This window comes from Amia ocellicauda, chromosome 9 (genome assembly GCF_036373705.1).
Source record: "Amia ocellicauda isolate fAmiCal2 chromosome 9, fAmiCal2.hap1, whole genome shotgun sequence".
Taxonomy (NCBI): Eukaryota; Metazoa; Chordata; class Actinopteri; order Amiiformes; family Amiidae; genus Amia; species Amia ocellicauda.
Genome location: NC_089858.1, coordinates 29,821,815 through 29,847,627, shown reverse-complemented (window position 1 = coordinate 29,847,627; position 25,813 = coordinate 29,821,815). Strand labels below are relative to the sequence as shown.

Sequence of the window (25,813 nt, the reverse complement as noted above, 5' to 3'; positions counted from 1 at the left end):
AACTTCTTTGGAAAGCAAAAATAAGTGAAAGCAGAGCTACACAAACCAACTGTATTCATCATTGAAACAATAACAATTGCTGCATTGCACAATTAACACACATCTAGAGAACAATTCATACACCCATGAATATTTAACATATAATTGTTTGAGGGCAGGCTACAGTTTTAATTACCTAATTTTAATAATTTACTATAGATCCCCTTCAATGTATTTATTTATTATTCAGTACATCACTGATTTTCATGGATATTTTAGAGCTTGTTAAGATATAAACAGGCGCTGCTAAGAAAACTCTAATCCCACAAGAAATCCTAACATGGGTTTACAATTCTCAAATGCATGAAAGGCTTCCTGGGCAGCTCATGTTCTAGCGAGTATCAAAGCTACTACATTGCATATTTAGAAGCGCTGCCAATTCCACTGAACATGTTTTCTGGAAATCTTAATTAGGCTTTGCAAACTCTACTCTGCTTTAAACACCACATCCTGGGCTGCCTGTCACAGGGTCCATGTACAGTGTGACTTTGCTAAATTGGAGGTGACTTCCAACTGATTTATTACATCACATGTTTACTGGTTGCTAAATGTAAAAAAAATGTATTGTATGCATCGCAATTAAAGCAATTAGAGGAAAAGGCAGCAACAAGAACTTCATTCAGTGAAGAAGCAGTGATTTTCTTTACAGCACTTCTCATGTATGCTGACGTGTGTGGAAAATTAGGTAAATTTTAGCTGCAATTGCTTTTATTTCCCGCTGATTTCAGATCATTTTGACTGAGTAAATATTGCTATTCAGTCTTAAACCTCTGGAGACAGACCTGAATATATTCTGTACCTTTATGGAGCTTTTTAAACAAACAGAAAGAGAGACAAACTGTCAGGGGACACATGTATGTATGTTGTCTCAATTTGGTTTGTATAATCGGAGCAAATTAAAGAAAAATATCCTGAACAAACAAATGTAAAAATGCATGATTAAACAAAAAAACGAAAACACAGTCTTAAAAACAAGTCCACAGAGATGTACGTTTACAATGATGGTTCCCCACACTGCTTCTAGAGGACTGTGTCTGCTGTTCATGAACTGTAATACGATTCAAACTAATTCTCTAAAGGTACTTTAACAACAAAATGAAGGGCCGACGTTTTGCTGTAATATGTTTAACTTGAAACCATGAACTATGACACAAAGATAACAGCTTCTCCAAAATTAGTGACTATATATCAAAATAAAAAGACAAATTCTATGGTCAATCATAACAAATACTGCCAAACCTCAGCTACAAACTGAGGAAAACCATTTGTGTGGAATATTATTTTACAGTGTAGTCAACTGAATGAATATGCTTTCAGACACATTTTCTTCAAAGAATAAATTACTATTTGCTAACCATCCATAAAACGATTCTTACTTCTCTTTCTATTTAAAAGATCTTGCAATCAATTTAATAAAAAAAAATACAAAAACAGCATTCAAGTTACTGGCTTAAAAGAATAGCTGCATAACATTTTCAATGTATAATTGATTAGCTTATGTGTAACAGGTAAAATATCAATGATTTCTATATTTTCCAATGTATTTGCAATCTGAAATTCCTTTCTGCTTCAGTATAATTCCTGTAAAATTGACAGCAACTGTTACTACCACCTCATTGGAGAACTACAGAAAGGCAAGAGTCAGAAAATTGTGTGAAGGACAGCAGCATTATGTAGCTGAAGTATTCTGATCCTCTTAATTATTCCATTCTGAAGTTCAATAAGAAAACAAATACATTGAATTGAGTAATTGAGTAATTTTGAGTAAATACCCCTCAGCATCCTCCTAGCTTGTTCATCATTTGTACATAACTTTACCATGGCTCTCCATTCCCTTTCTCCCTGGATCAACCTCAGGTGTGGGGAAGGTGTGCACGGAGACATGTTGCAAATCTGATATCCTCTTTCCACGCTGTTTCTGTGTGACGGATCTCATTGGGTCTGAGCCAGGAAATACATGTACCTGCCCGGGGGGAAATTAGTTGACATCACAGTAAGAGCTGCACCTCTGCCTTTAGGCAAACATTAGACTGGGCACCACGTTTGACCAACTCTGCTAAGTAACAATAACTACAATATTATTATTATTATTATTATTATTATTATTATTATTATTATTATTGTTATTATTATGTTGCCAGCCTTTACAATTGCTGGTGATTTTTAGGTGAACTGTTTAACCCACTGGATTAGGATTCTACAGGACTGGACACCATTACACTGCAGTCACACAAACGTGTAGAGGAAACTGATCCAAAATATTTGTACGCCTTATGCAAGAACACATCATTCCTCATTTACCGTCAAAGAGGAATTCAGATGTATTATTATTGCCATTTTATTTTTTCTTCAAGGCATTGTAAAAATAAGTGTTCTTCTCTTTCAGATTCCAGATCAAGATTAAAGTCGTCCCTGGCCAGCCTCCATTAAAAGGAAATCACAAATGGCTTTCAAGCCTTTCAATCTATACTGCAATAATTTTGTGGAGAAAATTTAAAACAATCCATATCATATCCTAGAATGTGGTATAAAGGGTCAAATTACTGTAGGTTACGATAATCCAGTTTTACAATCTACAAGAAAAAAAACATGCAGATTTAGCTTGGCAGCAGATTGTTTCAATATGTTTTATTAAGGGATTTGTTCTTTTCATAGGAAAGTAAGCTCTCCACTGAAGAGCTGTGTAAGACTATAAGGTCATGTCAGAGTTAATTAGCAATACAGCTTTTTATGCCTTAGAAGCAGCTCCCCTGAGGAATAAACAAGTATGTAAACAATAGAATGCAATTTTGTCAAGAATGCTCGGAGGAAAATCTAGCTGGGATAAGTTCTACATATTAAACACTAATTCCTCCAAATTACTACCTATCCCTTTCTGGTTGGAGAGAAATGTTTACCTCCTCAGTTTTCAATTATGCACAACTGATGAGTTAAGAAGCGAAGGCATAGCCATCTGGAGAGGCAGAAAATGAAAGACAGGCCGAAAAAACACAATAAGGGGAAACATTATAAGATTTTCAAAAACAAAAAAGAAATGGCCTTGACTGAAGAAAGATTCACAGACGTTTTTGAATATGCTTCAGATCTCATGGTAGCTCAGTGATTTAATTGTTTTTCGGTTTAATTTAACTAATTTGTCTCCAGATATTTGGTGTTTGTCACCCAAGTTAGGAGCCATCCAAGTCAGAACACCGTTACTCCCAAATGCTTTTTCAGAAGTGAATAGATGATTGTCAAAGCAGGAGACACTTCTTCATACAGAGAGGCGTCACAATCTGGAACAAACTCTCCAGCGATGTGGTTGAAGCTGAAAATGTGGGAACATTCGAAAATAGACTGGATAGGATCTTTGGATCACTTAGTTATTAATGGTCACCAAACGAGCACGACGGGTCCTCTCGTTTGCAAACCTTCTTACGTTCTTCTTCTAAAGCCATCCACTATTTTTCAGTCTGCAAGCCTAGGAGGTCCAAAGACCCACCTGTTAAAGCAATTGCAGGACTGGATGCATATGGAACTGTTAACAAGCTGAATCTGCAGGTGCCACAGAAGCCATGGGTGTCTCTGGTGTGTGATAATTTGAGGACTTTGGCCCACTCAGCCCCAGTGATGCTCAGACACTTGTTCATCACTCCATGGCAAATGCCTGGCTAAAGCTGTCAATAGCATAGCCCTGTATCCAGGCAATAGGACACATCCTGCAATCTGGGCAGAGGCCTTTACCAGCCTTACTTAGAAGTGGAAAAGTTTAGTTTATTTCTAATTGTACAAAAGTGTGGTTTGAGCACACTTGACAATTATAAGATGCATTTAAATATAACCGATGGGGAAACTCTTTTGCTCATTAATACCTTAGGCAGATATCAAAAACAGTGCTCACTGAAGGAATCGCACCATCTCCTACAGAAAGAAAAAATATCCAACTTTTCCAGAGAGTTACCAGTCCCACACAAATCACTGACAAAATCAACTGAGGGCCAGTAATACTGCTTGGAATCAATTAAGCTATTTTCCGGTCAAATAAAAGAGGTTTAAAACAATTAAAATAATACATGTTTTCTGTACTGGATTTGTACGTGCTCCTTTATTCTTCATTTTGTATTGGCTAGCCACAGACATGTTTATGAGAGAAAATCACACATTTAAAAAAAATGCAGGAAACACTGGAAGCAGGTGTGCAGATGGGGCTACTCCACTACTAGATCACCTTTAAAATATTCAGAGCAGCGCAGAGTGCAGAAGTCTTGCTCAGCCTGCTCTGACACAGATAATAGAAGACATAGTTTGATTTCTTCAGCTGTTTATAGAAGTTATAAGTCCTTTGTATCGACACAGACGGTCGAGACTGTCATAGCCAATCAGTTTGCTGACGGGTAAAAGAGCCAATAGGTGGTCTGCCGTGTCCTTGGAAACGGAAACGTTGCCAGTCACCAGATTGGAGAGGGTAGCAGGCAGAGGTTTGCTTGCAGGGGGCTAAAAGCCGATGAGTCAATTAGGACCTTGCTGTGTGCTCAGGAACTGAAAGATTACTGATCAGAATGACACAGGAGGGGAGCCATGAGGCAGGAGGCCTCCTGTAACTTGTTTATGACCCAGAAAGTACAGATTTGCCTTGCTTAACTCAAGGACGACTGCATCTAATCTGCTGGTTGCTTCTTATAAGAGTGTTTGAAAAACAACAGTGCAGTGCACACTGAGCCATTCATTAAAATAGTTGCAGTGTTTATGGGATCTGTGCTGTAGGTTCAATTGATGCTGCTGAATAACTTCACAAAAACTAGCATGTCTGATTGGGTTAGCCTGCACACAAAATTTAATTTTTAAGCAAAAAAGCTAATACAGATTGATTTTGATCATTTTACAAAATTATATATTTTATAAGCTCTCTCAGATGTGGGCTCACAGGACCTATAATCATGTCATGCTTACGCATGCCTTAATGTAGGCTCTATTTAAACATGCACATTAAAGCACAATTAACACTACATTATTTTTGATCCTGTAGTCAACTAAACTGAAAAAGTTGGTTGCAACTATGATGCACTTTTGCATGCAAAATGTAACGCTATAGAACAGGATCAAAGGCCTTGTTTTATTGTTTTATAAGAAGCTACTGCTATACATCTTATGACATGGAGAGCTACCTCTAAAATCAGATAAGAAAATAATTTGAAGAAGCTCACACATTAACAACATTTCTTATTATCTCTTCTCTTCTCCCAGGACTTCTAGTATAATTTCTATTGAACTCGCAGTACTGTAAAAATGAGAAAGTCCTGGAATCTAAAAGTGCTTTTGATTTAAACCATATGCCATGTGGGAATATGCAATTAGATTAAATTTCCTTTAATTCTCCACTGTGTGCTGTGTGCTGACAGCTATAGAACTACTTATAAAATAAATTCAGCTCTGAAAAATAAAACTTAATTCAAAAACCATCACCAAGCACAGGGAATGCATCACGAGTGTGGGAGGTTCTAAGACTTTGTATCAAAGGCACTAATAGGACCTTCTGTGGGCTGATGGATGAATTAGTTAATTGACTGAAGCTTGCTTGGGTCTTTTGCCCGTTTGCTGAGGAAAGGGGCTTCTGAAAAGATAGAGACTGGGGAGAAGGGAGGGTGTTACTGTTAAGTAATGTATGGTACAACAGTGCAGTTACTGTTACTGTATTTCCTTGGTGTAAATAAGAGGCTGTAGCATGTCGTCCACATGAAAGGTGTGTTTACATAAATCAACCATGATCAGAATTGTAAAACAACATTTACAATAAAGCAGTCTATTACACTATGCACTACAGAATGTTGTGCTCCACGTGAGAGCAATGGTAAACAAAATGAAGAAACATTGAGGCAAATACCTTCAAATGATGAATTAAGAAATGATGAAAAGCTTAGTCTGTCACTTCAAAGTTAAAATACAAAAAAAGTAAACTAAATATAAAACCCTCATACATGAATACATGTTGGCTTTAATACCCCGTGATGCTGTAGGAGCAAAGTGCCTGGAGATAGCTCTTTAGTCAGGTCAGAAGGCATTCCTCTGGGCGGCAATCATCCTTTACACACAGCCTAACTTCCAAATGGTCTTTAATAGGCCAGTAGAGAAAAAATTAAGCCCCGTTTCCCAAGGGAGGCATTGAGCTGTGACCTAGGCATCAGGAAGCCTGGCACATACGAGGATGTTCTGTAATTTCCCCGCCCCCCCAACACACACACACACACACATACATACATTTACATCAAGGAAGACTTCAGCAATCGCTTGGTTTGTGTGCTCACTAGACTCGCTGCTTCTGCACAGGGGTCACTGGCCACACAATCGCACCAGATACACAGCTACATTCGTGGTTGATTATGCAGCCTGATCTTCAGGAAGGTACCAAAGTGTCTAAGTAATAAGTAATAAGTGTCTAAGTAACCAATGGTGCAGCTTTCACTATGGCAGCCATAAACTGCAAACAACCATAGAGGGGTGCAGCTAGGTTGGGGGCAAGCATGTGAACATGAAAAAATAAATCTACTCATAATTAATCAATAATACCTGATCCTCATCTAAAGCTCGATTAGTCATGCCTTCCCTCAGGTACCCAACTGTCCAGGCTCACTCTGTTTCCTCTCTTACCACACAGCAGAGGAATGAGCTGCCCATGAGCATTAGAACAGCATAGTGTCTGGCCAACTATCAACACCTCCTTAAGCTGCATCTGTTTACATTACACCTGAAGAATATTCAAATCTTCTCTCATACATTTTCTATTTGATTCACTGTAATGTGCAGATTCAGTACAGTAATTGTCTGGGTTTTATTTCCACTGAATGCAAAAGAGATATCGGTTATCTGTAATGAGCTACCCCAACATTTACAGTCACTTGCAAAAGTATTCATCCCCCTTGGCGTTTTTCCTATTTTTATTTGGATTTCATGTAATGGACATACACAAAATAGTGCAAATTGGTGAAGTGAAATAAAAAAATAACTAACGGAAAAGTGGTGCGAGACCATGCATTCATCCCCTTTGCTATGAAACCCTAAATAAGATCTAGTGCAACCAATTACCTTCAGAAGCCATATAATTAGTTAAATAAAGTCCACCTGTGTGCAATCTAAGTGTCACACGATCTGTCACATGATCTCCGTATATATACACCTGTTCTGAAAGGCCCCAGAGTCTGCAACACCACTGAGCAATGGGCACCACCAAGCAAGTGGCACCATGAAGACCAAGGATCTCTCCAAACAGGTCAGGGACAAAGTTGTGGAGAAGTACAGATCAGGGTTGGGTTATAAAAAAATATCTGAAACTTTGAACATCCCATGGAGCACCATTAAATCCATTATTAAAAAATTGAAAGAATATGGCACCACAACAAACCTGCCAAGAGAGGGCCGCCCACCAATACTCACTGGGCTTTATTATTATTATTAAAATAAGCAAACACATTTGCTGTTCGCCAAAAGGCATGTGGGAGAAACATATGGAAGAAGGTACAAAGCCCAGACCTCAATCCAATTGAGAAACTGTGGTATGACTTAGATTGCTGTACACCAGCGGAACCCATCCAACTTGAAGGAGCTGGAGCAGTTTTGCCTTGAAGAATGGACACAAATCCCAATGGCTAGATGTGCCAAGCTTATAGAGACGAACCCCAAGAGACTTGCAGCTGCAATTGCTGCAAAAGGTGGCTCTACAAAGTATTGACTTTGGGGGGATGAATAGTTATGCATGTTCATGTTTTCTGTTTTTTTTGCCTTATTTCTTGTTTGTTTCACAATAAAAAATATTTTGCATCTTCAAAGTGGTAGGCATGTTGTGTAAATCAAATGATACAAACCCCCCAAAAATCGATTTTAATTCCAGGTTGTAAGGCAACAAAATAGGAAAAATGCCAAGGGGGGTGAATACTTTCGCAAGGTACTGTAGTGAGCAGTCCAAAAAGCCAGGAGAGGAGAGCTTGTGTCTGGCCACAGTGCTGCAATTAAAACCAGCACAGTGTCTGCTTGCTGAGCCTATTGTTAGGTTAGCAGCTTCTCCAAAATATCCTCATTGCATCAAATGGCATAACAAAAGGAAATGTTTCCCAGCAGAGGGTTTTACATCCTGCATTATTTATGCAATGAGAGAGGATTTTTATTTTTGTAGAGATCATTTTAGTATCAAGTAAACTCTTTTCAGATTTAATATTCTTCTGTGCGGTGATAGAATACTCCCAAAGCACAGAAATTAAAAATTCCACTTCCAGCCATTAGGAATGTCTATTCTTAAAGCTATGAGACATACTGCCCAGACAGAGCTTAAGTCTCAGCTACAATTGTCAGGTACAGGTCAGTTATATTTTTCAGATATAAAACATGGTTTACATTTACTGTGATTTTTGAAGGATAAGTGTCCAGATCCCTGTGCAGGCCAGCATGCAAATGTACCAACAGTTTCAACAATGTACATCAAAGGGTTTCTCCCTATTGCTCGTGCAAGTCCAGACCTTCCCCATTGAGCTTTAAGATGTCATTTCAACAACTATTTGCTGGAATAGTGAGTGAGGCTTGCTGCCAATGAATGGTTACAATGGAGACATATCATGGACCACATATGAACATCAAAGCAAGGCAGACAGAAAATTACACGATATGCAAATCACAATTTTTAGAGTTTTCTAATGATGAAACATTAAAAAAGCAACAAAAAAAATATTAATTCCTGATGGCAGCTGCAATCTGAATTCTGCAAGTACTCCAATTAAAAAAGCTTGCTAATGATGCCACAGCTAGAGAGAGAATAAAACTGGATTCTAAATGATTCCTTGTTAACTTATCTCAATTAAGACTAGGTAATGACTCCTTGATTTGGGAGCAATATCCCTTTGATTTATTCTCAGAATGGTGATGTTGGAAACTGTGAGCCTTCCTTTGAGGAGCATCCTTAAAAAAGGAGTGATGTTCCATTGCACAATGCACAATTTGAAGGCAAATTACAGTTTAAAGGCGGATTGTACTATTTGAACAGCTGCAGGAACAAACTAGAATGTATAATGTTATTTTTAACTGCAGCAAGATTAAGCTTACTGCCCCACAGGTTTGGGTACTGAGTTTTAAAATTCATCTTGAAAAATCTCTCTGTGAAATATTGATTTCTCTTACAGAATTCATGACCAAAAAATGGCACATTTCCAATCTCATATCATGTGCCACAGATGTACAGTCTGTAGTGTAATTGTTGTGGTTATAGAAGTGTGTAGATGTTGGATTGATCTTTTTAAACTAATGACTAACCTGTATTTAGTTAATTGAACAAGGGTGTGACTCCAGGTAATATTCCCTTAAACTCTAAAAATCGGGTATGAAGAGGAGAACGATTGCCATCCTTTCCTAGGATAGTTCTAGTCGACATTTGAAGCAAGCACAAATTTCAGAGAATGGCATGGGGTTTTTGATAGCAGAGCACTGATCATGGTGCGCTATGAAGGAAGCAAAGCCCTCCCTGTCTTGACAATGATAAACAGTCGTGGATTAAGGGTGCTGCTTCAGCCAGGTACTGACAAGAGGGCACTAGAAAGGCCATTTCAGACCAAATCTTCTGCTGGTCTTGTTGCTTTAAGAACCACTGAAATGTGGATTAGTCCAAGTCAAAGATACTGAATTACACAAAATTGCTGAACAAGAATTAGTTTTAGGTCACACACTAGAAAATCAAACTTTGGCTGAAGCAGCTGAGGCCAGATTCTTTGCCTGATTTCTAAGCCTGACAAAGAATAAACACTGTGTTCAAAAGCATGTCTGGCAAAAAGTCCTAATTTTAGTATCTAGTTATGCTAAAATTAACCTGTGCATCCCACGAAAGCCTCATTGTGATCATCGACTTTCTCCTGCCCTCCTCACACCTTAAAAGCTTAATAGACTGATTTGATCCCAGAGGAATGCACCCATTAAAGTTTTCACACACAGACTGAAGCCAGCATGTGGTCGTGTTACAGAGACTATTTTTAGCAGCTCTGGTTTACTATAAACATCATATAAAACCGCAGCTCATGGCAAAGTGCTTTGTTATCTAATTTAATCCTCGCTCTTAACTCTGATAAATAAGTAAATACCTCTCCTTCTCTCTGGGCACCATTATCCAGGCTAAAAAGTAATTTTCTATGAATAGCCTAGTTAAATGACATGTTTTAAGTAAAGTCCCATGGCCACGCTCCTTGAGACAAATGCAGTGTGACATTTATGTATTTGAGGTTAATGGATTTTATGACCTTGTGTGTGTTGGCCAGACTGCCCATGTGGGAATCTAGGTTTCCATCAGGTACATAGATTAAACAAATTCATAACAACACTTTAATAAGTGGAATATAGACATTTGGGCAGTTACAAGTCTATGAACAGGGAATGGAGATTTCAGTATTGGGTTGATGGTAAGTCCTGAATGTTACACCCTTTTGAGTTGTTTAAAAAAGAAAGAAAAATTGTATAATCAAAGAAAAATTGCCTATAACGGAGTCAGGACTAGAGCTGATCCCATTATCGTGTCTTTCTGAAGACTGAATGCTCTGCAAGTAACAAACAAAAAAAGGAAGCTGCAACAGATTTTTTCTTTCTTGAATTGAGTGTTCCTCAAGACATTGAGGAATTAATCCATTCTGAGGTGTCCTTTAGAGCGGTTTGCAGTGCGTAATCATCAGAGTTGGCATACAGTGTACAGACTAATCCGGGGACAGAGGAATATTCAGTTCAGCCTGATCTACCTGCCATACTAGTTCATCTCTGCCTCAATGACAACCAGACGTGTTTCTCAAAGTCAGTAATCAGTCGAATCACAGTGTAGGCCCACACAAAACGCTCTGGAGCCGTAGCAACCAAAATCTACTGATAGTGCTGACAGCACAGCTTGATTCTACAAAAGTGAGTTTGCACATCAGTACTCAGTGATGTACAGGCTTCATCAACACTCAGGTTTTGTGCAATTTCTACAAAAAGTATGCTTATATGAAAACTATGGAAGCCCATTTCCGCCACGAAATAAAAAACTTTTGCTCATTTATTTATTTTTGGTCAATTTGCTATCTCATAATTATGACTTACTATCTCGTTATTATGAGTTACTATCTCGTAATTACGACTTAGTATCTCATTAATTCGACATAGTATCTCATAATTTCGACATAGTATCTCATAATTATGACTTACTCTAATGGGGACTGGGCATGCGTCAACAGGACGGTTGCAATGGCAGCAGTCAGGTTGTTATAAGTTAGTATGTTAGCCAGCACAGTGGTTAAGACGCTCCCCTCTAAGCCTGGCATTGTGGGTTCGATTCCTGAATGAGATATTATTTTTAATGTATTGATTGTTTTATTTTATTATTTATTATTATATTATTTTATTTTGAAAATATATATAATTTACTTTTGTTACTTATTTGTTATTAAAGTCGGTGCATATGTGGATGCCCCATTATTATTATTATTATTATTATTATTATTGATTTGTTACAGTTTGCCTGAATTCGATTAATGATCTACTGTAGCTGGATAGCAATGCTCTTTGTTCACTGAACTGTAATTCTAATTAGGACAATCTATGTAAAAGCCTTATTAGCTGCCTTATACTCGTTCGTTCTGCTCTGATACCGTTTAACTCCAGGGAATTATATTTATATATTTTTTCAAAATAATACAATAAATCCATAGAAAATAAATTACATCTGCCTATCAGGAATCAAACCCACAACTCTGGGTTCAGAGGGGGGAAGTCTTAATCACTATGCTAGCTGACATATACATTTTCTTAAAACTTATTTTAAGTCACCTGCAGCCAGCACAGCCAATTGTCCTGATTAGTCATATATGGCTGAATTATTCTATGGCTCAACAATAAGTGAATGCATCATGGTTACTAATGCTCAAATGGAAAACTTATGACGGGGAGGCATTGTCTGCTCCCGTTGCAACCGTCCTGTTGGCGCATGCACAGTCCCCGTTAGAGTAAGTCATAATTATGAGATACTAAGTCATAATTATTACTTGGTAATTTGAATTAATGAGATACTAAGTCGTAATTATGAGATAGTAAGTCATAATAACGATATACTAAGTCGAAATTATGGGATACTAAGTCGAAATTATGAGCTACTAAGTCATAATTATGAGATAGCAAATTGAGAAAAAAAAATAAAAAAAAATGGGTGCATTTTTTTTTTCTTCCATGGCGGAAATGGGCTTCCATAGAAAACAGACAAGATCCTATCTAATAACTTTTTCATGTATTTTGAAATCAATAAAAAGTAAATATTACCAAGAATCATGTTATTTTGCCATTGAAATGATCAAATAATGAAAGGAAAAAAAAAACATATTGTCATGTAATCTGCTTCTGTTCTGAAAGGGAAATTAAAGCTCTCTAGAAATCAATGCCTCAGTTCTGAAATCACTTGCCATTTCATTCATTCACAGTGCATCCAATCCCAATCAGATGACCTTAAATGGAGGCCAAAAAACAGGTTCATCATAAAAGGCCATCATTAGACTGCAGGCAGACTTGGAAATCGGAACAAGTTCAAACATCTTCAACCTCGTTGTCTGAATCCTAGAAGCTCTGAAAACCACTCAACAAATCAGCAGAAATGTGTCAGCAGTCACAGAGGGTCCTCACACTGCAGCCAAGAGACAGGAGTGATCTGAGCTGTGTAAGTAAATGTCACTCTACACTACTTCAACTTGGGAGTGGAGTATTGCCAGAATAGGGTGGGGTTATCAGGACCCCAGATAATTCTTATTATTTCTTTATTTTTTACAAAATGCTCAGTCATTACTGTACTACTTCACTTTTAGGAGTCACAGCATTTAAACTCTCACTGATAATTGTAATACATCTCAGTTTTGCCTTCTAGCCACCGTGTGAGAATGGAGCAAACTGAACAGTCACTTTGAATGAAAGTGCACATTTTGGCAACAGAAAGTTACTTACTTGTATCCTTTCCTGAAATTGTCTGTGACCTTCATGAATCTCTAGTAACATTACACATCACTTTCTGCAGGGGTTATATATATATATATATCACGCAAAACACTCTACCACTGCCACAACAACTGCTCATACCACAAGTATACCACAACACTATTTTAAAATAAAATAAAATCCATCATCTGTTCAAAAATATGAGGAAATGGGAAAGTGACAGCTTTTCATATCCATTCTGAATCCATTCTTTTTTGTTTTCATCTCTTAGTTACAATGACATTTCCTTCTATCTAAAGCACTCCTTTATGCTAGGCTGAAGGGTGTTATATAAACGTCTTAGTCCCGCAGGAATTGAACAGTTCTGATGTTCCTGGAAGTGCCAAACCACAAAGCTCAGGTACATAGAAATGTGAGAAAAAGAACATTGTATCTGATAGTTAAAAGGCAACAAAAGGTGCTTTTGACCTGTATATAGATAGAAACTGTCCTATTATAAAATGTAATTTATAAAAAGGATAAAACCCATGTAGTCTAACAATATGTTAAATTGTGAGGTAGAATTGGAAGACAATTATAATGTGAGATAGATCATTCAAAATAATTGAACAGAGAAGTGATAATGTATTCTTAGACCTTTAAATGTATGTATTGGGAATGCTAGCTTCAGTATAAAGATTAATACCCAGGGAAGACAGAACTAACCTGGATTTTACTGATAAAATGAAGTTAATTTGTAAGTGTGATCTACTTAAAGAAGGGAAATCTGAAAACTGAATGTATTGCCTCTCTGATACTGAAGTCCAAGGTAACAAACAGCTTCCGGTGATTTCCTTAGACGTTTTTCATTTTATTGTCATGTTATGGTGAAGGATTATTACCGTGGGGAAATAAAGAGCACCAAGCCGGAGATATTGAGACCCATCAAGAGTATAAATCACAAGGTTCATGCTACCCTAAAGAGCACACCATAATGAAGGCATTACTGAAAAACATTTAACACACTTAATATGGGACCTGGTCAATTTCTTTTTATCAGCTGGCAGTAATCAACTCACATAATTCACTGGTGACTGCATTGATTTACATCAAGTAGCAGTTCGAACACGTAATATTTTTGTTTTGGTGTTCATCTCTTAAGATCACACCCTGCACTAATTACTTCTTGATGTTTCCTTGAAGAATGTCAACAGATGACACACAGGGGGGATTTATGGAGCAACCACAAATAGTTGGAAGCTGGTTCCTATTTTAAACAGATGCTTGGAATCACCTGGGATACACACTGGCTTTTCTAAATCCATGTTATTTCAATGACATCCTTTACCTTCGACATTACTGCAGATATCACTCACTGATTCTATATTAACTCTGCAGTACCTGTATGAACTGGTACAGTGCCCAACTTAAAATATTACTGTTCTTCAATGAAAGATTTACACAAACGTTATGGAAATAACGCTTTCAGATACGTTCCACAGCCAAGTGTCATTTGTCAAGGTGTAAAAAGTGCTTACTGGCCTATAATGTAATTGATCCATACATTATTATTATTTATTTCTTAGCAAACTCCCTTGTCCAGGGTGACTTACAAAATATAAGAGCAATACAAAGTGGAATAATACAGTGCAGTTCAAGACAATACATTTTACAAATTCAGAATTTACGTGTGCACGAGATATACAGTAAACAATAAATAAGGTCTTACATCCTAGATTGTAAAAGCTGATAAGTGCAGACAAGATGTTAAGTCAAAGTTAAGAGCTAAGGGAAAGGTAGCATAGGGAAATCAAAATAAACATTACAAGTGCTAGTAATGTAAAGGCAAGAGTATGAAGAAACGTATAAGTGCTATCTTCAGGAGAATAAATGACTAAATTACAAGTACAGTCTGAAAAGATGCATCTTGAGTAATCACCAGAAGGAGGTCAGGGACTCTGCTGTTTTGACTTCAGTGGGAAGGTTGTTCCACCACTTAGGGGCCATTATCAGCAGACCTTGCCCATATTCAAGTCATATAAATACACTGCTCAATTAAGGGAACACGTAATCATCACAGTATAACACCAAGTCAATTAAACTTCAGGGATATCAATCTGTCCAGTTAGGAAGCCTAAGCGATTGTGAATCAATGTCACCTGTTTTGGTGCAAGTGAAAGTGACAACAGGTGCACTGGAGAGGCAACAGCAAGACAACCCCCAAAAAGGGAAGGGTTTTGCAGGTGGTGGCCACAGACAATTACTCTTTCCTTATCCTTCCTGACTGATTCTTCTCTAGTTTTGCGTTTTGCTAGTGTCCTTGTAACTACTGGTAACATGAGGCGGTACCTGAAGCCCATTCAGGTTGCACAGGTAGTCCAGCTCCTCCAGGATGGCACATCCATACGTGTCGTCACAAGAAGGTTTACTGTGTCTCCCAGTCTCAAGAGCATGGAGGAGATACCAAGAGACGGGCCATTACAAGAGGAGAGCTGGACAGGGCCGTAGAAGGGCATCAACCCAGCAGCAGGTCCGGTATCTGCTCCTTTGTGCGAGGAGGAACAAGAGGAGCACTGCCAGAGCCCTACAAAATGACCTCCAGCGGGCTACTGGGGTGCATTTTCCTGACCAAATTGTCAGAAACAGACTCCATGAGGATGGCATGAGGGCCCAATGTCCTCTAGTGGGACCTGTGCTCACAGCCCAGCACCATGCAGCTCGATTGGCATTAGCCAGAGAACTCCAGAATTGGCAGGTCCGCTATTGGCGCCCCGTTCTCTTCACAGATGAGAGCAGGTTCACACTGAGCACGTGACAGACGTGAAAGAGTCTGGACACGCCGTGATGAACATTATGCTGCCTGCAACATCAACCAGCATGACCAGTTTGGCGGTGGGTCAGTGATGGTCTGGGGAGGCATATCCTTGGAGTGTCACACAGACCTCCATGTGCAAGCCAACGGTACCCTGATTGCTGTTAGGTACCGGGATGAAATCCTGAGACCCATCGTCAGACCTTACGCTGCTGCAGTGGGCTGTGGGTTCCTCCTGGTGCAGGACAATGCCCGGCCTCATGTGGCCAGAGTGTGTAGGCAGTTCCTGGATGACGAAGGCATTGATGCCATTGACTGGCCCGGACGTTCCCCAGACCTGAATCCAATTGAGAATCTTTGGGACGTTATGTATCGGGGCATCCGACGCCGCCAAGTAGCGCCACAGTCTGTCCAGGAGCTCACTGATGCCCTGATCCAGGTCTGGGAGGAGATCCCCCAAGGACACCATCTGCCATCTCATCAGGAGCATGCCCAGATGTTGTCGGGAGTGCATACAGGCACGTGGGGGCCATACACTCTACTGAGTCACATTATGAGTTACCGTGATTCACGCAAGTTGGAACAGCCTGTGATTTCAGTTGTTTACTTTGATTTTCAGTGTGAGTTTGAATCCAGCCCTCAATCGGTTGGTGATTTTGGTTTCCATTCACCGTTGTTACGTTATTTTGTTCTCCACGAATTACACAATGAACAGTAAAGATTTTGATCTTTAATATATTTCGTTCATCGAGATCTGATGTGTGATTTAAAGTGTTCCCTTAATGTTTTTGAGCAGTGTATATACCTATATTTATATATAAACATCATACACAAATATGTAGAAATATGAACAATTCCACAGTATGGTCCCACACACAGAACTGGGTTGCATCACCACATGTTGGGCTGAAGGTCACTTTTCATTAACAGCCTAAGCAGCAAAGCACTAAAGCACTGAAGAGCCTAGCCTCCGGGGGGGGGGGGGTTACATTGAATTCCCTTCACATTAAAATTCCTAATGCTAATCATTCCAGATATTGTTTGATTAAATTATCAGCAAATACAGCAACTGCAAATCCCAACAACCCAGTTTTTTAATAGACTACAAACTGCTTGCGGTCAATAATGCATCAATAGCATTGCAGTTCTTCACCTGCATTCTGTGTATCCAACTCCATCTGTTCAGCTCAATTAACAATTAAAGATTTATTTGTATTAATGAAACTAAGCATCCGAGACTGCGTTCTAAAATGGCTCTGAAAAGCACAGACTTACAATACCGTTCTAAAGTTTGGGGTCAATTAGAAATGTCCTTGTTTTCGAAACAAAAGCAAATTTTGTGTCCATCAAAATAACATCAAATTGATCAGAAATACAGTGTAGACATTGTTAATGTTGTAAATACCTATTGTAGCTGGAAATGGCTGATTTGTAATGGAATATCTACATAGGCGTACAGAGACCCATTATCAGCAACCATCAGTCCTGTGTTCCAATGGCACGTTGTGTTTGCTAATCCAAATTTATAATTTTAAAAAGCTTATTGATCACAAGAAAACCCTTTTGCAATTATGTTAGCACAGCTGAAAACTGTTGTGTTGATCAAAGCAGCAGTAAAACTGGCCTTCTTTAGACTAGTTGAGTATCTGGAACATCAGCAATTGTGGGTTCGATTACAGGCTCAAAATGGCCAAAAACAAAGAACTTTCTTCTGAAACTCGTCAGTCTATTCTTGTTCTGAGAAATTAAGTCTATTCCATGTAAGAAATTGCCAAGAAACTGAAGATCTCGTACAACGCTGTGTTCTGCTCCCTGCACAGAACAGCGCAGACTGGCTCTAACCAGAATAGAAAGAGGATTGGGAGGCCCTGGTGCACAACAGAGCAAGAGGACAAATACATTAGAGTGTCTAGTTTGAGGAATAGACGCCTCACAGGTCCTCAACTGGCAGCTTTATTAAATAGTACCTGCAAAACACCAGTCTCAACGTCAACAGTGAAGAGGCGACTCTGGGTTGCCTGGGATGGCCTTCTAGGCAGAGTTGCAAAGTAAAAGCCATATCTAAGACTGGACAATAAAAAGAAAATATTAAGAACTGGACAGAGGAAGATTTGTAAAAATGTGATATGGACAGATGAATCTAAGTTTGAGGTGTTCGGATCACAGAGAAGAACATTCATGAGATGCAGACCAAATGAAAAGATGCTGGAGGAGTGCTTGACGCCATCTGTCAAGCATGGTGAAGGCAATGTGATGGTCTGGGGGTGCTTGGTGGGAGGTGGTAAAGTGGGAGATTAGTACAGGGTAAAAGGGATCTTGAAGAAGGAAGGCTATCACTCCATTTTGCAACGCCATGCCATACCCTGTGGATGGTGCTTGATTGGAGCCAGTTTCCTCCTACAACAGGACAATGGACCCAAAGCACAGCTCAAACTATGCAAGAACTATTTAGGGAAGAAGCAGTCAGCTGGTATTCTGTCTATAATGGAGTGGCCAGCACAGTCACCGGAGCTCAACCCTATTGAGCTGTTGTGGGAGCAGCTTGACTGTATGCTACACAAGAAGTGCCCATCAAGCCAATCCAACTTGTGGGAGGTGCTTCAGGAAGCATGGGGTGAAATCTCTTCAGATTACCTCAACAAACTGACAACTAGAAATGCCAAAGGTCTGCAAGGCTGTAATTGCTGCAAATGGAGGATTCTTTGACAAAAGCAAAGTTTGAAGGACACAATTATTATTTCAATTAAAAATCATTATTTCTAACCTTGTCAATGACTATATTTCCTATTCACTGTGCTATATTTCCTATTCAAATTAATTTAATGTATGTTTTCATGGAAAACAAGGAAATTTCTAAGTGACCCCAAACTTTTGAACGGTAGTATATATAAGTACACAAGAGAGAAGATTTGGATACAATAGGTCATTCCAACACAATAACAGCTAATACTTGATCAATTGATCTATATACATGACTACATAACACTATTTCAAAAGACGGGTTTGAGTACAAAAGCCTACAAATACACATAACAAACTGTCAATCTGCCTGAATAACCTTTCAGTGAACATTAGAAATATTACCAGCATAAACACTTCACATACCAATCAGGGGCTGCAGTGTGAACCAGCTGGGTTCAAAGCCCCTGCAGATACAACAGGCATGACATTCCTCCCAGAAGCGATGACTTGCAATCAGACTGGATTGGTATTTATAAATCTATACACATACAGCAAATCTTCAGCCACAGAGTGACAAGGCTTCAAACAGTGATGTTCCCCAGGAACTGTTGTTTCATTAGCACTTCTGTCTAGAAGCAAAAAAGACCCCAGACTTCAGAATTGGATGACGCACAACCTTCTTCCTGTTAATTCGTGATTTAGGGGGAGAAAAAAAAGAAAAGAAAAACGCAAATTTCCACATATAAACAGCCTGCACAGTGAAATTAATCTCTTCCCCAAAATATTTCCACGTTTCAATGCACTTTAAACAAATGAAATCTCTTGCATTAGACAGATTTCTTGCCCATAGCACTGGTACCACTGGTACCAAATGGTACCATAATCCCTAAAGATAACTCCATGAACAGAACATATTGGCAGAACAAAGCTAGGAAGTTGCACTGAATGCTATTGGTGAGTCTAGCCTTCAGCCAAACATAATACATATTGCCATAAACATAAAGTGTGATACATAAAGTAACTGATGAGACTGGTCAGACAGAACATTGTTATGAGAGTTTGATTAAAATACAGCATATTCAGTAAGAGGACATTTGAGTCAAAGCAGCAGCCCATTCAAATTCTGTTATCTGTATCAAATGGAAAGGCCACTGCATATTCATAAGAGATTCACATCACAACATGGTGGGCTTCAGAGTTTCTAGATAAAGTATCTGGTATAGCTTCTCCCCCAACCCCAACTGCTGTAAATCTGATTAAAATGTTATTTTGCCAAAAACTATTGAGCAACATTCACATTGCCATAAAATTACTTTCCGAAAGTGAAGCTTAATCCATATCACTGCCCTCTTATTAGGTTCAGTACTTTTCCATCCTCTTAGCTCCTGACCAGATTAATAGATATTTCCTATAATTTAAATTTTCTTATAATACTGGGATCAAGTATATCAGCAACTGAGGAATGCCTGCGTGAAACAGCAATTGGTATGCAATAGAAATCTGATGAACCCATTTAGCAAGGGTGGGGTTCAGTTGAATGTTCAGCTATTAATGCCATTTTATTTTAGATTTAAGTTGTGTTTCTACCCCCCACAACATCTATAAGAGTTGTCTTTTTTTAACAGACTATAAATATAGCTGTTTGTCTTATCTATGACAGTAATTGAACAACATGAGGAGTAATTTACAGATCACCACTAGCAAGTCATAATATATTTTCAGCCTCATAACAGACTCATTCATCACAGTTCATATTGCACATTATGTTCAGCAAAAGGTTACCAATCTGCACAGAGTTTGCACATCGCACTAAAACAGGTTTGCAACACCAATTTCAGATAAACATATGATTCCTGAAATCTGCACCCAATTTACATTAAAGTGTTGCAGGTTCTTCTATGAAATTCCCATAATGTTACTTACTGAGGAAGTGGGCTGTGGAAGTTGATCAGCAAATACTGTTCCATTTTTTTTTTTCATAGACCAACAGGATGGTAAATTACAATGTGAGCACAAACAAAACGTAAGAGTGATGACAGTAAATACATGGAAAAAACTAATTAAATAGACAATCAATTTTAAATAATGCCTTCTATTATGGATCTGTCAAGCAATGAAAACATGCTGACAAAAAACAGCCAACTGTCTAGTGAGCCACGCCCATTGCATTGAGAAATTAAAAAAAGTAAGCATAGAAAATGTATCAATATGATACAAACCTGCATCGAATAAAAACAGAATTAAGAGAATTAAGAAAGCATCTGTCAAATAAATTCTTGCTAATTGTCATCAAGACAATCCTGAAATTTCACAAACTTAAAATCATTGTGGTGGCAATACTGAAGAGATTCTGAAGAAATACATCCAGGGGTACTGAAGTGCTGTGTAGGGTACTCCAAAGCAATATATAACTACTTCAAACGATGGGAGTGTTGCTGTTTTGCTGCATGTTTCTGAAAATGCTGCATGTTTTTTCTCTAACCCCTTCACTTCTCCTCTCAGTGAGCAAAACAGAATATGCACTTTATCTACAAGATAAAATGAATCCCAGTGCTTCTTTGAGGCATCTTAATGAAATACATTTTGAACATCGTGATCTAGAAACTCCCCTCAATATAGTGTAGTATACTGTGCAAAATCTGCAGCTAAAAATAAACCCACTCCTTTGCTAGAATGGCCATGTTTTGGCTAAAAAACACCTTTCATTCGAATATATAAAACTGTACAACAAAGCAGTTTGCACCTTTGGCATTGACTCCTGTACATTTCAAATGATCGCTTCCACCAGACCCAAGTTATACTCCTTTTCCGATCGATAGCTAGACAGACTGCAGCGTCTCGGGAGATCTCAAATGAGTTTCTTTATCACACCAGCCCTAAATATCTCCCAGATCTCTTTATTCATGGTAGGACTTTACAAGGGCACTGGCTGCCCTGATGAAGTTAAAAAGCGGCCCATTGTCAGGACTGGAGATGTCTTACCTTGACCTTTTCCTGCAGTTTTCCCAGGCGCATGGTGCCCTCGATGATCCGGTTTAACACCCCCTGCTTGTCCTGCTCCAGAGTGGAGGCCTGTGACAGAAAGGGCAGAGGATGGGTTATGGATCTAGGAGATGAGGGCAAAACGGGGAAAGAAACGAAAAGACACTGAGTTAATAGGAATTCCATCTCATTGCTGTGTTGTATGAACCACAAATCGCAGGGACTGAGCTCACTTGCATGTTAGCATCTAATTCCAGAAGTAATCCTGTCTTTGCTGTAAACTAGACACACTCTCTAATTTAATGCACTGTAATTGATAGTTATATCACAATACAATACAGCTCACTAAGGGGGTGAAGCCAGCACAGGCACAGTGTAAAACAATGCAGCAGCAAAATCCTAACTGCCTTGCGAGGCAATTATTTTGCACAGCGCCATATGTCAGCCTAACCGAATGGAAATTATTCAACACTCAAGAGTTCAGGAGCCACATTTATAATGATGTTGAAAGTAGTAAACAGCAGCTATGCAGTCCATAAGGGACATGAATATAGAGAACAGAAACAAGCAGGAGAGCAACACAAATATGCTATGTTTGTTTCTTACAGACTTTATTTAACATGCAAGGCGTTCATATTTCCTTATGTAAGGACTCCACAAAGGCTTGATATTTGTATTGCCACAGCTGTGAAATATGGAATTCAGCTGTAGCAAACACTTTTCCAATAGAAATGCAGCCTATATTAAAGTACACACTGCAGGATCGACCCTGACACACCATTTCAGTATTGACTGACACCGAAATATCTTCACCATGAATGCTATTCTTTCTATGTAGAAAACCAATAACAATGACTAGCTAATTCATTTTGCACCTATCCAGGCATTACTACCTAACTGTCACATATTACACATTCCCACCAGAAGATAATAAGAGTACATGTTTTTGTTATGAACTACAGAGAAGACTTGCTGCTTCTTGTAAAGTGTCACATTATTATTTCCAGGGCTCTCACTTCTCGTGTTGTAGTGTAGACCCTATGTACCTTCCTGTTTCTATTCCGACAGAACTTTTAAAGACTGAAGCCTTCAGTTTATGTATTGGCATGTTTGGACCTTGAACAGTTTTCACAATTATCTGCTTAAAAAAAAATGAATAGGGTGGCCTACTGGCCTTCCAACTGGTAAAAGCCTCCACTTGGTATTGCAGGTTGAGCCCTATAGTACAGACAGCTGTGGTTCAAGTCTGAGCTGTGTCATAACTGGCAGCAACCGGGAGGCCTTATTATGGGATGGACTGAAATAGGCCAGGTGCTACAGAGCTTGGGTAGGTGTGAATCTGGCAGGGATGCTGAATATTAAAAATGGCATTTTGGCCAGGGATGCTAAATATCTTATGGTGTTTTTCCAGCAGAGTTATTGTAAATACACAAACTACTTATTTTCTTAACTGATCCAGGTTGGCTATTGGTTCTGGTCTTTGTATTGGTTATTTTTAAGAGAGTTATTATTTTTTTGTTTTAAAGAAATATGTTTTCTTCTCCTTTTTTGTATTATAAGGATACCAAAGGCAGCTTTAAAATAAATTACTAAATTAAACACTGACAGAGGCAGATAACAGCCATGTAAACATAATTCAAAGTGGTACATTTACAAAAAGCTGCTTTGCATTTGGTAAGTGTGTTTTGCATTCCTTTTTCATTCTACACTCCTATTCTCTGAAACAAAAAAGATCAAAACAAAAACAAAACAGCATAAGGATAAACAACTGCAGTGAGCACAGATAGACATTAGGCAGACATTGAAGCCTGTTTAATTGTGGGAAATTTGTCAATGTTTTATGAGGCAGAGATAACAAAACTTTTTTTGTTGTTTGAACCATTAACAAAACACATCTGATAATTGCTTTTTAATTAAGACCTTATTGTCAAGTAGTTGAAAATATTGCTAAAATCTTACCATCTCTTCCTTCTGGTTTTAAAGTTAGAACCTGTGAGGATAGGAAATGCAAAGTCTCCTTCCTCCTGAAAAATCTCTTTGACAAAGACAAAAAACTACAATACCACATTGTATCCTTGATAGAAACACTACCCAACTTGTTCAACTGAACTAATTTTGTTGGCCTTCGTGGCCAGATTTGAACATTATATTAGAGAAGTCTGGTATTTTACTGCTCCTAATCCATTGACATGAAACTAATGGGCAGACAATAAGGCTAACATTTTTATTCCTGCACACCTTATTAATTTTCAAAGGAGCAGATCTAATTTTCAAGGGCAATTTTTTAAAAATGTACATAGTCCCTAACTTGGAGGACTCTCTGATCCCCCACGGTCTTAGTCTGACCCATCAGCCAAGATTCATGACAGAGGCCATTAATGGATTGTTTCCCTAGCTTAGGAGCTATACTGTAACAACATGTCTACGGTTGCTGGCTGCCCTCCAGCGCAGTCACTGAAATGTGTGCACCAGACCCTCTATCACAGCTCCACTGACTCCAACCTCTCGTCCTTCACGGACAGTTAACAAGACGGGATGGAACAAATGGCACAACAAGAGTGATCCAGATCACATCTCACGGCTTCATTCGGTCCGGTTATTAAAAGCAGGGCAGAGGTTCCCAGTGAGACCTCTGGAAATCTCTCTCACCAAAGGCAAAATAATATGCTGTTACTTGCTCTGTGGAAGCGAACTGGAATTTAAAAGGACAACAGTGATTTGTCAGAGACTGAGGCTGGAGACTCAGGGGTAGATGAGACACATAATGAAACGGTGCCTGCCGTTTTGCATGCTTCAGCTGCAGCAATTTAATGATATGCTGTAATGTGTCCTGGGTAAACAAATATGTGGGTAACTTAATGTTAATAGTTCATAAACATCACCACCCTAAAACCAAAGGCATGTTCTGATCCCTGCTGCATGTGAACCCTTCCAAAAAAAAAAGGATTAAAATAATTCCTGAACAAAAAACAAAAAAAAAGGTTATTTAAAAGTGTATGTTTTAGATGCAAAAATAAAATAAGTTGTCAAGAACAAAACTTAAACTTTAATTGAAACGGCATTACATCAACAGTAACAGCACTGATACAGATTTATGTGCAGAAAACTGTGGTGTTTCCATCCACACCTAAGGCCAGAATCAAAGCCTCGTCCCAGGATCTGTGACAGTACTGCACCAACAAACAGGGAATGTGAAGATTGATGCGAAATATTATAAGCAAGTATTTAAGTTGGTGCTCTTTACTCCCCCCACCCCCATTTCTCTCTGTGTGCTGAAATCAATTAATAAAGATAATAATAATAGCCCTGCTCTATTAACAAGTTTAAGTACTGTGCCTGTCATTTTTTGTCATGTCCTGAAGAGTTTTTAAATGTTTAAGCTAGAAGTCCAATGTAATCACTTTCAAGATGTCAGCTTGCAACCATGTAATATGGGGAGTGTCCCCAAGGCTACAGTCAGGAGAAACGCCAACTTCCGGTGCTTCCAGAGTATCACAGTGTAGAGAAAGGTGTTTTCTATAGCAGCTAACAGGGAAGTCAAATAGATCACAGTTCACCTACAGTTCAGTTCATCTGACTCAAAATGACACCTTGAAAGCAACTTCACTATACTTCTAACTTAAAATATGTTCTAGGTTTATTCTTTAACCTGATTTAACACAATTTTGCAATTTCTAGCTTTATTCAAGTTACAAATATTGTAGGAAATTGTGAAGTTGTTCTAAACACTTCATGAATATACAGCTCGTGGAGTGAAGGAGTTAAGTTTTCCTTTCCCATATGTTCTGTATGCAGTTAATATCTGTGCAAGCGGTCATCTGAAATATTTGGCTGGTGTTTAAAAATATTTGTACATAAGTATTAAACAAAAAACAAAAACATATATATTACATAAAACCACATTTTAACTCAGATATAAAAAATAAAAAAACAAAAAACAAAAGTGATTGACCAGAATTTGGAAGAAAAAAAAAAAACCTTGGAAATGCCAACCCCCTACTTATGAGGTTGAAACCATGGCAGGATGTGAGTGATCTGAAAACATATTAGTGGGACTAACAGTGGGAACAGCACATGATGTGGGGCCCCATTAAAATCGGCTTTATTTATTTTCTTTGCAAGTATAGAATTACTTATTTCTGATGTGGGGGACCACTTTTAAAATACAGCCCTCCCCCACTTTGTCATCCAGTCTCTCACAGGGTATGAAATTGACAGTAATCATTTAAAGGGGAACAGTGGTGATTAGTAAGGGCAGAGTGTTATATAAAGGTACCACTATAATAGCAATTCATGATGGTGTTGATGCAAATTAGCAGTATAAAAAATATATTCCTTATGGTTCTAATGAGAATGCATGTTTTTTCACCAAAC

General features: G+C 38.5%; 1 protein-coding gene across 3 annotated transcripts in view; it reads right to left on the bottom strand.

Moving 5' to 3' along the window:
* cep89 (centrosomal protein 89) overlaps nt 1–25,813 on the bottom strand; it is a 134,857-nt gene that overhangs the window by 56,777 nt on the left and 52,267 nt on the right. For 2 of the 3 annotated variants that reach the window (XM_066714036.1, XM_066714037.1), the window contains one exon: nt 21,440–21,529. In XM_066714036.1, the coding sequence (XP_066570133.1) occupies nt 21,440–21,529 (90 nt within the window). Of the gene's footprint in view, nt 1–21,439; nt 21,564–25,813 lie in introns of all 3 variants that reach the window. The other variant, XM_066714038.1, reaches the window with a different exon arrangement.